Source organism: Arachis ipaensis, chromosome B05 (genome assembly GCF_000816755.2).
Source record: "Arachis ipaensis cultivar K30076 chromosome B05, Araip1.1, whole genome shotgun sequence".
Classification (NCBI taxonomy): Eukaryota; Viridiplantae; Streptophyta; class Magnoliopsida; order Fabales; family Fabaceae; genus Arachis; species Arachis ipaensis.
Genome location: NC_029789.2, coordinates 13,780,007 through 13,792,102, shown reverse-complemented (window position 1 = coordinate 13,792,102; position 12,096 = coordinate 13,780,007). Strand labels below are relative to the sequence as shown.

Genomic DNA, 12,096 nt, shown 5'->3' with positions numbered 1-12,096 from the left:
CGAGTTTCATTCCTCCGTCACTGTTGGTAAACTCCGTTTGTTCAATTTTTCAATGTTTCTTCTAATTTTTACTTCTTTATTGAAAATTCTGTATTTTTATTTTTTAGATCCTTCCCAAGTTTAGTAACATCTTGATTATCTTTTTTCAATAATCCTATTTCTTGCTTCGATGCTGAAATTTTTGCTCTTTTATTTTCCAAATCTTTCATCAACTTAGCAATATCTTGTTATCATTTTTCAATGTGTCTTCTAGTTCTTGCTTCCTTATTGAAATTTCAGTGTTATTAGCCATAGTTCTAAAAATCGAACCAAATTGGTTGGTTTAATTGAATTAACAAGACCAATCACTAAATTAATTCGAGTAGTTTTATAAATCGCCTGATAAAAAATCAATCGAATCAATAGTTAATCGATAAACCGTTAAAATCGGCCAATTTTTTAAAATATTTTCGGTTCGATAAAAATCTCTCCAAACAATGTCATTTTGACTTTAAAAAAAAATATGGAAACTCTAATTCTCTAAATCCCCAACGGCTGTAAGCCGGTAACCCAATCTCACTCCCACACTCCTCTCCTCTCTCCTCTCTCCTCTAAAACTAAAGTGAAAATTTGAAATTGAAAGAAGAACCCTAGTCACCCAATCGCGCAGCCCGCAGCCCCCGCAGCCCCGCGTCGTTGTCATCGCCGAACTCTTCTCCGCTGGGAAGCTCCGTCGTAGGAAGCTCCGTCGCTCGTAGAAAGCTCCCTCGCCGTCGTGTGGATGCTCTGTGACCGTCGTCGTCTCCTCTGTTCGAGCTCTTCTCTCTCTCTGTTCGCAACCTTGCTTGTGTTTGGATTTTCAAGAATAGGAAGCATGTTGAGATTCACTGTATCAACTGGTACCTGAGGTAAGAAATTTAACAGCAATAGCAAAATAGAAAACAGAATTGAAGAGTGGATCAAAGTGAGGAAAGGTTTAAAATCTAATAAGTGCATCTGTTGAAGAATGTTTAAGACCTTAGTCAGTGGTTGATAACATAAAATGGTAGCATTATCTTTGATGTTCTAGTAGATTGTCACCTATGTTGTATATATAACTACAAATATATTCAAGTCATACCATTATTTTAAATGTTAATCAGAGCTTCTCTTGCTGAATATATTTACTTGAAAGTTTTCCTTGTGCCCACCACTTTTTGAAACACAAAACAGAGTTTTCATGTTGAAGCTACATCCTATATTTAATTTGTACTTTATGGCTGGAAATTTTATGCTAGTGGTGGCAAAAAAAGTAAGTGCCTGCATACCTAGGACCTTTGCTTTTGTTCAAAAGTAAAAGATTTGATTAATTGTCATGACTCCATGATTTAGGAATCCTATATTATACATCTTTCATGCATTGCTTAGTGTTTTCCAACATGAATTGATGGTGCCTGCTGCACCTTATGCATTAGATTATGCAGTACTGATAGAAATAACCATTGGGGATAATCATATGGACAAAAAGTAGACTCACCAAGTTGAGGTAAACGAATAAAATAAACTGCATTGATCAATGAGAGTAACACTTACCGTAACAGAAAGTTATTAAGCAATAAACATGGACTGACTTGATTCAATTCAACTCAATGCGCCAAATTGTTTATGCTGGAATCAATTGTGAGTTATTTATGCTATGATTCTGATTTTGCATTGTTTATAGTGATTTTTCTGATTTGAGTTGTTGATGGTGCTGTGGTGCAGAGTTTCACTCCATTGTTTATGTTGGAATTTTTCTTTGTTTATGCTGATTTTTCTGATTGAGTTGTTTCTTATTCCGATTTGTCATTTATGTGCATTTTGATTTTTATTAGTTATAAATTTTTATGTTTGAATATGTTTGTGAATTTTTAATGATAAATTATGGATAATTTATTAGGTAAAATTGTAAAATTTTATCGACTTAAAAATCATTAAATTTAAATATTTAAAATTATATATTAAAAGATAAGAGACTTGTAACACCGCCAAAAACTTAATATATAAGTTTATTATATATCTAACTCTTTTTTCCTAGAACAATATGTCTTTCATTTCCACTCACCACTGACTCAACGGTCCATTTAACAAGTAAAATGTACAACTATTGAAATACTATTATTGCAAGCATGATTTGTTTCTGAGGGACAAGAGCAGCCTTATGCATGCAGACTCATAATTATAGGGATTAGCGAAGGTGAGGGTGTATGCATTTACTGTGAAGCAACTTAAAAACACGGAATAAAAATCACCTCAAGTTCACTAGCCAAATTAGCATGCTTGCTCCTAAGAGCCTCCATTATGTCTTTTGCAGCATCAAAAGCACTGGCAGCAGATGCCACAAAACCTAAAGCACCAGCACGCCTTAACGTATTCTGCCCAGCTTCATTGAGGTTTGCGACTTTGCGGTACCTTGCTGCAGAGGTTGATCATTACCATTATGCATGCTGCTTTCTGCACTTGTAGACCTTTCAGCTTCTTGCCCATGTGAGTTTCCACCATCATGGGATCCAATTCCACTTCCACCCGCAGATTGAGAGCTTTGGTGAACTTGAACATCAGATGACAAGGCGGTACCACCCGGACCTTGTACTCTTGTGCTACCATCGGCCAACCCACCAAGAGAGCCTCCACTAGAACCAGATACACTTTGTTGTGCTCTTTGCTGAACCATTGCTAGTGGAAGATAGGGAAGAATGCAGATTTGACGGCGACAGGGACAGTGACTGGGGTGGAAGGGTCGAATAGAGCTGGCGCCGGTGGGAAGACACTCGCGACGGCAACTGGCGGTGGCTGCGATTTTGACGGCTGAAAGGAAAGGTAGCTGAGCGAACGGAAAGCTGGCTGAAAGGAACTTGCGATGGTGAGTGACTTCCACGGACCTTGCGACGGCGGCGGTGGTTGGGCGGAGGTTGTGCCGGAAGCTCGAGGTGGAGAGTGGAGACTGGCCGGAGACGCGGGAACTGAGAGCGAGAGGTGACTGGTGAGCGTGGAGGGCTGAGGCTCGAGAGTGTGCTGTGGGTGTCTAGGTGAAGGCCAAAAACTAGGGTTCCCTTTTAGCTGCCAAGTCAAAACGCAGTGTTTTTCACAGTTTTGGCAAAATTTCAAAAACCGGCCGGGTCACGGTTCGGTTCGACCGACCGGTTTCCGGTCGGTTCGGCCGTCCAAATTCGATTTTTGAATTTGATGGTTTTTCATTTTGGACCGCTGAACTGGTCGGTCGAACCGAACCGTGACCTGGCCGGTTTTTGAAATTTTACCAAAACTGTGAAAAACGCTGCGTTTTGACTTGGCAGCTGAAAGGGAACCCTAGTGCTTTCACCCAGACACCCACAGCACACTCTCGAGCCTCAGCCCTCCACGCTCACCAGTCACCTCTCGCTCTCAGTTCCCGCGTCTCCACTCTCCACCTCGAGCTTCCGACGCAACCTCCGCCCAGCCACCGCCGCCGTCGCAAGTTCCTTTCAGCCAGCTTTCCGTTCGCTTAGCTACCTTTCTTTTCAGCCGTCAAAATCGCAGCCACTGCCAGTGCCAGTTGTCGTCGCGAGTGTCTTCCCACCGGCGCCAGCTCTATTCGACCCTTCCACCCCAGCCGCTGTCCCTGTCGCCATCAGATCTGCATTCTTCCACTAACCCTAGGTATAAATCTAATTTGTTGAAGTATGATTAATTGCTGGTTCTAACTTATAAACATTGCTGTTATTACTTGAAGTATGATTAATTGTTGGTTCTACATTCATCATTTTATTCAGCAACACCATTCGCATACAGACCGGGTCAACACCCATTTGAAGCATTATTAAATGATTAATTGTTGAAGCTGATTGCTTTAAGCATTGTTGTCAAACTCTCAAGTTAACTCGTAAACTCGTAGGTAGTGGAATCGAGTTAACTCGGACAGAAACTCGTTTTTGGGTAGACTCGCATAAACTCGGTCAAACTCGCGAGTTTACGGGTGAGTCAGCGAGTTTGCTTTGTTTGGCCTTTTTCGCAAAAACGGAGCCGTTTTGGGCCCAAAAAAAGAGGAAAAAAGGAGCAACGTATGAACGTAACTTTAAACAGCTAAATCCCTCACTTTTCTCGCCACACTTACTCAGTCACTCTCTTCTCCAAGCCCTCTTCGCGTTTCATCTGTCCCTCGCCGCCGTTCGCCATTTGTCGTTCCCCAAATAGCTCGTCATTGTCTCTCTCTCCACTATTTCCTCATTCTCACTCTCTCATTCTGCTCTCTATTGACTCTATTATGCATGAAAGCTCGTGAACTCGTGGAGCCTCTGCCGTCGCCACGCTACCGTCATTCATCACATCCTCTTTCGGTCGTTGCGTTCATGTCCTCTGCCGGTTAGTCGTGTACTCTGTTGTCATTCGTTCTTGTCTGCTTGCATAGCACAGCAATGGCTGGTTTCTCAACTGAGCCTACTCCATTCAGCCATTCAGATTCAGGTATGTTTAAAAAGATAGTTACGGAAGGATTTGAATGTGTGTTCTAGAATACTTGTTATAATTGTAGTATTATGTTATTTATTATGTTTTTTTTATGTTGAAATTGTTGAGTTTTAATGCCTATATTTGAGTAAACATATATCTTATACACGATATATATATTTTTTACAAAAAATTATAACAGGTAAACTCATACGAGTCTACGAGTCGAGTCTAGGTCAGCTCTACGAGTTTACCTAGACTCGCGAGTTTGACAACCTTGGCTTTAAGCATAATTAATTGTTGAAGCTATTGCTTGAAGGCTGAAGCATGATTAATTGTTGAAAAACTGTTTGCTTGAAGCATGATTAATTGTTTGGATGTTGTTTGTTAAGATATTGGGTAGTGGGTTGCTGTGATATTGTAATTGGATTGTATTGTTATTATTCTGCTAAGTCTGTTCTGAATTTGATTAGTGATTTTTTGAATGTGAAATCAATCAAAGAAATTGATTTTGTGTTGTCGAAATTATTGCTAAAAATGGATTTGTTACTCAGCTGCTGTTGTTTTTTTAATCTATGAGTATGCTGTTTTTGAATTTTTGTTGATAGATTTATTGATTTCAGAGTTTAAGCTTTTAGGGTGATTATTTGTTGCTGTATTTTAATTTTAAATCAAATTGATGCTTTCAAAAAATTAACAAACAGCAGATGTCCCATGTTATTGATTTAGAGCAAGGAAATCATGAAGATGATGCTGTTGTTGGAGGTCTTGGGAGTGATGATGATGATGGTATTGTATTTCTCTGATGCAGAAGACGGTGGTCCAAGCCACTCTCTTTTCTAATGTTCTTTACTTCATTCTTTAACTGCAAAATTTGGTTTTCGATGCTTTTTAATGCTGAATTTGATTGATTCTATGGAAATTTAGACACCTTTTTGTTTATGATTCATGGAATTGAGAATTGGATTGTTTGGTACTGCTTTATATGTATATTTATTGCATGTCTTGGTGCTGAGTCTCACAAATATTCTGAATTACTTACAGCTATGGTTTCTTTATTGAATGAGATTTTATTTTTCCAAAAGAAATCATAGAGGATTAGGGTTGTGGATTTTTTAATTGAGTGATGAGTATAAAGCTGAAGATGATGATGACAAAAGTGATTGGAAACATATATTTTAAGAGTGTTTTAAAAAGACTTTTGAGTTTGTAAATTGATAAGATCATATAGTTTTGGTGTGTTTATTTATTTTTTATTTATTATTTTATTATAAACGGTTTTTCGGTTCAACCACGGTTGAATCTGTAAACTAGTAGCTAGAACGGTTTAATAATCAGTTCGGTTTCAGAACCTTGATCGTTTTTGCTAACGGTTTTCGGTTCGAACTGGTTTTCAGAACATTGGTTTTGTGCATTAGATATTAATTGTTTCTATCACTCAACAATATAGGTTGTCATCACGTTAGATTTTATCCAGTTTTCAGCGTAAAATTCGTTGGTTCTGATTTCTTTTTAAAATGATTTTCATTTTAATTTATGGAAAAACTGATGGTGATTGTCATTTATAGAGCGTATTGATTTGTCTCATTGTTTTGTTTAGCTTGCTTGCACTTCTTAGAAGAAAACTTTTCATTGTAATTCTTCCATTAGAAGGGATAAAGATCCTTAGTTCATACTTTTAATAATAATAATAATAATAAGTAGCTAAATCACCACAAATAATTTTAATTTTTGAGTGTTTCTAATGCTATTAGCATAAGCATAATATTTGTTCAAAATTTTGAATGATAAAAAAAAACCTTCAATGCATCAACAATTGTAATCTGTAAATTATTTACGTGGTATGGTTGTTGTTAGTTAGTTTTCCTTATCTATTGTCTTATTATTTTTATTGATTTCTTTAGATTTGTTTACCGCCGAATGTTCAATTGAAAATTTAGACATTGTATTTGTTCTTTTTCTTTTCCTTTGATTTTAAAGAATGCTGTCTTTTCAAATATAAATAAATAGAATTTAGCATTTTCACTCCGGAAGAACAAAGTTTCTATGGTTGAAGAAATAGTTGCACGATTGGTGAAATTTCTGTCCTCTAGTTTCAGATCATTATCTCGTTTGGAGAAGTCACGCTTGGTCTTGGAAGATACTTTGGCCATCGTATATGTCCCTTACCATTTTCCTATCTTATTTTTTTATTTTCGTATCGTTCCGACAATTTTAGTGAGATGCTTGTTTTTTTAGGTTAAACTGCCCCGAAAACAGGCTGAAGCCATAAGTGCATCAACATATGATGTTCTAAATGACAATATAGAGTAGGTAGCCATTTTGGTGTTTTACATCTTTTTATACTTGTTTTGGTCAATAAATTTTTGGGGATACTCCCATAAACATGTTACAAACATCTTTTTTAAAGTTGTTGACATGTTACATTTTAATTGGTTGTATTTAAAAAATCGGTTAATAAATTATTCTGTAAACTCGGTTTAAAAACTCAGTTTGACCCTGTTTGGTTCACATAAACCGAACCGGTTCATTTTTTTTAATTGCTGATACGACGTCGTTCAGCAATCCTAAACTCTACCTTCTCCTCCCTTAACGTCACTCTTCACTGAAGCTCTCGAGCTCTCTCATCTCTCTCGCTGTGGCTCATTGCCCTCGCACGCAAGCTCTCTCCTTCTCTCGTCTCCGGTCTCCCTCACTGTCTCCGGACTGGCACTCAAGCTCGTCGTCGCTCTCTCGGCTCCGGTCTCTCTCACAGTCTCTGGTCTCCCACTCAGTCTCGCTCGCTCGCCTTCCCTGCCGTCGTCGTCGCCGACAGCAGAAGCAGCAGATCCTGGGACTGGTCGTCATCGTCTCTCCCTGTCTCGTCACCCTCTTGCAGTCAGTCCCGCACCTTCGTTGCGCTTGTTGCCGGCAGCAGAAGCAGCAGGTCCCAGGGCTTCCTCCTCGCTGTCAGCAACTCTCGCTGTCAGCTTCCTTCGCGCAACCAGAAGCTGGTCCCGATTTGGTGAGTCCCAACAAATTCCCCTGTTCTTTCTTTTTCTGTTTGTTGCTGTGTTTGATTTTGCTGCTGAAAATATCACTGAACTACTCTTTTTGTTGCTGAAAATAATCACCGACATGAATTTGTTACTGATTATCACTGAACCATCCATAATTTGTTGTTGAAAATATCATTGAGCTAGATTTTTTGTTGCTGAGAATCATCACTGAGATGAATTGGTTCCTAATTATCGTTACTGAACTTTGATTTTGTTGCTGTCTTACTCAAATAATTAGCTAAATCTTTTTTTTTTTTTGTTGAAAATCATCACTGAGTTGAATTTGTTAGTGATTGAACCTTGAATTTGTTAGTGATTGAACCTTGACTACAATTCCTCTTGGTATGTTGCATTTCCTCTACATAACTTGGTTTTAATTTATCAATTTCTGCTTTAAGGTTTGATGGTCTTGGTGTGTTATTTCTAGAGATCTTTCAGCTGGGGCTTGTTTGGGAGTTACGGATAAAGATTCTTATTCATCTGCTTCTCAGATAACAACAACATATAAATATCATCTGTGCATTCTGCTGGTAATTTTAATCATCCAATGGATTTTTAAGTAATGTGTAAATTTAGAGGTTTCATAATCGGGTTTTTTTATAGATGATGGATATAGAAGTAAAAGTAGAATTGGCTAATGTAGTTTGTGTAAGCAATTAGAAACATACCAAAAAACATTCTTGCTCTGAAAAAGCAGCATTATTTATTAGGAAGCAACTTCACAATGCTGAAACCCAAAGGCTGAACCATAGTTTGAGAAATTCTCCATCTAAAACACCTGGTTTCTTGGATGATTATGCTTTTCTGAACTCTGGATTATTACTAAATCTCTGTATTATGCCTTTCTTTGCATGTATAATTCATATTTAACGTTGAAAAACACATTCTGTGAGTAGTGTGTTATTTCATGTGTCATTTTTACCATGATAGTCGTATTTAATTGTTTATGTTTTGTTTGTCAAGAACCTCAGGTTTCAAGCTCTGTGTTAAGTTAATAAATATTTTAGGCAACTACTCCCATGAAGATGCCAAAAATATCTTTTCATGATGATCCTTGTTTAAAAAGTGTAACTTACTTGTTTAGCAACACTTTAAATAAAAGTAATACTTTTACTTCAAATAAAAATCAAGTCCTACAATCTATAATCTAATGGTCAAAATGATGTATCTTCACATGATGACAATCATTAAATCTTCATTGGAGTAGACACCAATATTTTAATCCTCTTATGTTGCATTTGGTTTTTTATTTAAAGGATCGAGCTAATGAGATATACAGGTGGGTTGAAGATCAGAAGTCTAGTAGATGAAGAAATCAGGATGCATTATTGGTATGAATAATCAAGCTGTCAAAGCTGCCCAAGAAGCTGTTCAGAACCTTTGAAGAACCTTTTGCAGCCCTTGAAATGTAGAGCAGAAGAGAGCATAAGGGCCATATTTACAATTATATCTTAGATGCCATGGGAGCATTCTGTTTTGGCCTAATTTTTTAACCACTCTACTTGATATTAACTCAACCGTTCATTTTGGTTCACCCTCCCTATTTGATTAATTCTTGGGGAAGGAGGAGCCATTGATATAAAAAGTTGCTCGACCTTCTAAGAGTTCAAAAGGGCATAAGAATCCAAGCAAAGCAGAGTGCCACTACAAGTTGAAGCCTCTCAGTTTAACCGTTTGTCAACTAAAGCCTCAAGGACATAAATGATCCAATAATTTCAAATTATCAGCAACTCAAATTTGAATGTTCTTCCCTTTGCTTTTCATCTGTAAAAAGTTAAAGTTTAAGCATACACAGCTTGGGGCAAGAGAAAAACTGTGTCTATGTTTCTTAATAAGTGAATATAGTACTTTCTTGATTTAGTTCATTATCAACATACTTAAATGAATTGTAGCCTTCGTTCAACCGTGGCTAACTGAACAGTTTTAATATATTAAGACCATCACAGCTAAGTTATATTGTTCGTAGATGATTATAATATTTAAAAAGAAAGATAGAATAGTAAATAAAAAATCCATTATTTATATAGATAAACAAAAAAAAATGTATAATGTCAATTTAATTTTAAACTTTTACATAATAACAAATAAGATTAACACGTTCTAGTAAATACAACAAAAGAACAACAAAAGATTGAACAAATACACGTGTGTGTCATATCATCAAATAAGTAGTCAAGCCAGGATCAATTAGGCTCTTTGAATAAATAGAACTACCATAGTGATCTGAATGGAACTTCATCTGAAGTGTTTCTAATCTCTAAAGTTAGAGGTACAAAGACAAAGGCATACTCAAGTCACAAATACGAACAAAGGCAGAGATAATGCCAACTCATAAAAATCTAAATCTTGTGCACAATGTCATTAAAACAATTCAGCAGCATGTTTGTTTTGTTGGTGCTCATCAAATTAGGAATTAATGGTGTCCATCTGCGTCAAATCCATTTTAGGCTTTTGGTCCTAAATTTTCAAACAAAAAGATATTAGCTTCTATCTGATCTTAATCTTGTATGTAGGTCAACTTCATACTTACAATTCAAAATATAAAATTCCAAACCTTGCTTATTGACAATGGCATCTTTTAACATCCAACATATTTAATAAAACAAGATCTGACAAACAATTATGACAACATTTATATATATATATATATATATTAAATTTGCGTGAGTTAAGACAGACTATATACAAACGAACTAAACACAATTCTAAAACAAAAGAGATAAGTTTAGACAAACCAACCTGAAACTCAGCCATCTTGTCCTTCACTTTTTTTTCAAAGAACTGCAAAAAAGTTTAATACAACAGATGGAGATAACATTAGTCAAACATTAAGCAAATAATAATTATTGTATAATACTATTACTTTAGAAGTCCAATAGTGTGATCTAATATTATAGGTAGATTTCACTTTCTGCTATCTTATCCTTTCAAAAATTAAAACAATATTGAATCCTTTCAATAAACCTTGCAAGAAATGTAGTATTAATTAAATTATTGTCTCTTTAATCTAGTATACAAAAGTTGAAAAATTTTGATAATAAAAATATTCGTAGTACTTCTTTTTTCTTTTTCTTTAAATTAAAAAAAAATTTGTTCCCTTCCATAAACCAATCATAAACCAAAACAAAGCTAACCCAAAACAGAATCACAGAGAAGGCCACTTCATTACTGTTTAGTAGTATATACACCTAAATGAACAATTTTCTAGCCTAATAAAAACAAATTTCCAGTCCTCAAATCTACCTGACTACAAAACATAGTATTTTTGAAATTCTACAAACTGTAGTACAAGCAGGGATGGTCTAGCAGATTCAATTTATAGAATATACAAACAATACAAAAGTAATTCAGTTCGCAGATTTCTACAGCTAGATAAACACAAGCAGGGATGATTTCAATACCACAAATTACAGTATAATCAACATCTCAAAGTTATGAAAGTCAAAAAATTATAAAAAAATCTCAGGACTTCAATTCATAGATTAAAATTTAACTTGTAAATGAATAGCCAGATGTAATTTGTAAATAAAACTTCTCATTGAGTATCCAATATTAATGACTATAACTTCACATCAAAATGTCCTTATTTTCAAGCATAATTGTCGTGAATAATAGTATTGCCTATAATTATTTTTTAACAGAAAATAATCTTTTATTTTCACATCAAACTTGTACAATTCTTGGCCATCTCTTTGGTCATCAAAAAATAATGGTATGATTTGACAAGAATTCTTTTTAAAGAAAATAATCTTTCGCTTATATTTGTAACTTAATGAGAAAAGGAGACAACAAAAATTAATCATTGAGAAGAGATACCAGACACAGAGCTGCAATTTTTGGTAGGGAGGAGTAACATAGTAAGCATAAAATGATTAATTTTTTATGCGTCACCTGTTTCTGTTTATCCAAAACTTGCATGTCTCATATTTTCTTCTCACCGATTAATTTTGTCTCCTCTTCTTGTTTTACTTGGATGAGAAATGGGAACATATAAATATAAACAAAAGATTATCTTTTTAAAGAGTACTTGCTAAATTATACTGTTATTATCTAATGACAAATAAGATAGACAGCCAAAAATTGAATAAGTTTGATGTGAAAATAAAAGATTATTTTCTCTAAAAAAAATTTTGCCAAACCATACTATTATTCTCTAATGACAACTAAGATATGCATGGAAATAAGTACGCTTTGATGTGAAATTATAGTAATTAATATTAGATTATTAATGAGAAGTTTTATGTATGGACTACATTTGGCTATTTCCTATCTAGCAAAAATAAGACCAAGAGTCGAAATAGAAATTATAGTTACTACACAATAGCTTAATTGAGCTCTATAAATTGAGCTTTTGTGAAATTATAGTAATTAATATTAGATTATTAATGCTTCATATTTTTACTGTGAGAAGAGAAGTTGAGAGACTAATGAAAAATGATAGAATTAAATTTTGTTGTGTTAAGTTTTTTTGTGTTGTTGACTTGTTGTTGAATGCTTCACAATTTTATTGTGAGAGAAGAAGTTGAGAGGTTGAAGAAGAGTGTTAGAGTTAGGGTTATTTGAAAAAAATTATATAAAAATAATTATTAATTTGTAGTGATTAAAAATGGTACGTAATTATACGACACTTGAAGAA

The 12,096-nt window shown here is 35.2% G+C and overlaps 1 protein-coding gene across 1 annotated transcript; it reads right to left on the bottom strand.

The window, feature by feature from the left end:
- LOC107640201 lies at positions 406-4,152 on the bottom strand. Its single transcript, XM_016343748.2, has 3 exons — positions 4,099-4,152; positions 2,250-3,022; positions 406-882 (listed from the first exon to the last, which is right to left on the bottom strand). The coding sequence occupies exons 1-2, from the start codon at positions 4,150-4,152 to the stop codon at positions 2,363-2,365; spliced, it is 714 nt and encodes a 237-aa protein (XP_016199234.1). The 3' UTR covers positions 406-882; positions 2,250-2,362.

Excerpts from the sequence above, each read along its gene's own strand:
- LOC107640201 (XM_016343748.2), bottom strand. The coding sequence starts at position 4,152 with ATGGCGAACGGCGGCGAGGGACAGATGAAACGCGAAGAGGGCTTGGAG. Across the intron at positions 3,023-4,098 it reads AAGAGGGCTTGGAGAAGAGA|ACACCCACAGCACACTCTCG; the intron begins GTGACTGAGTAA and ends GCCTTCACCTAG.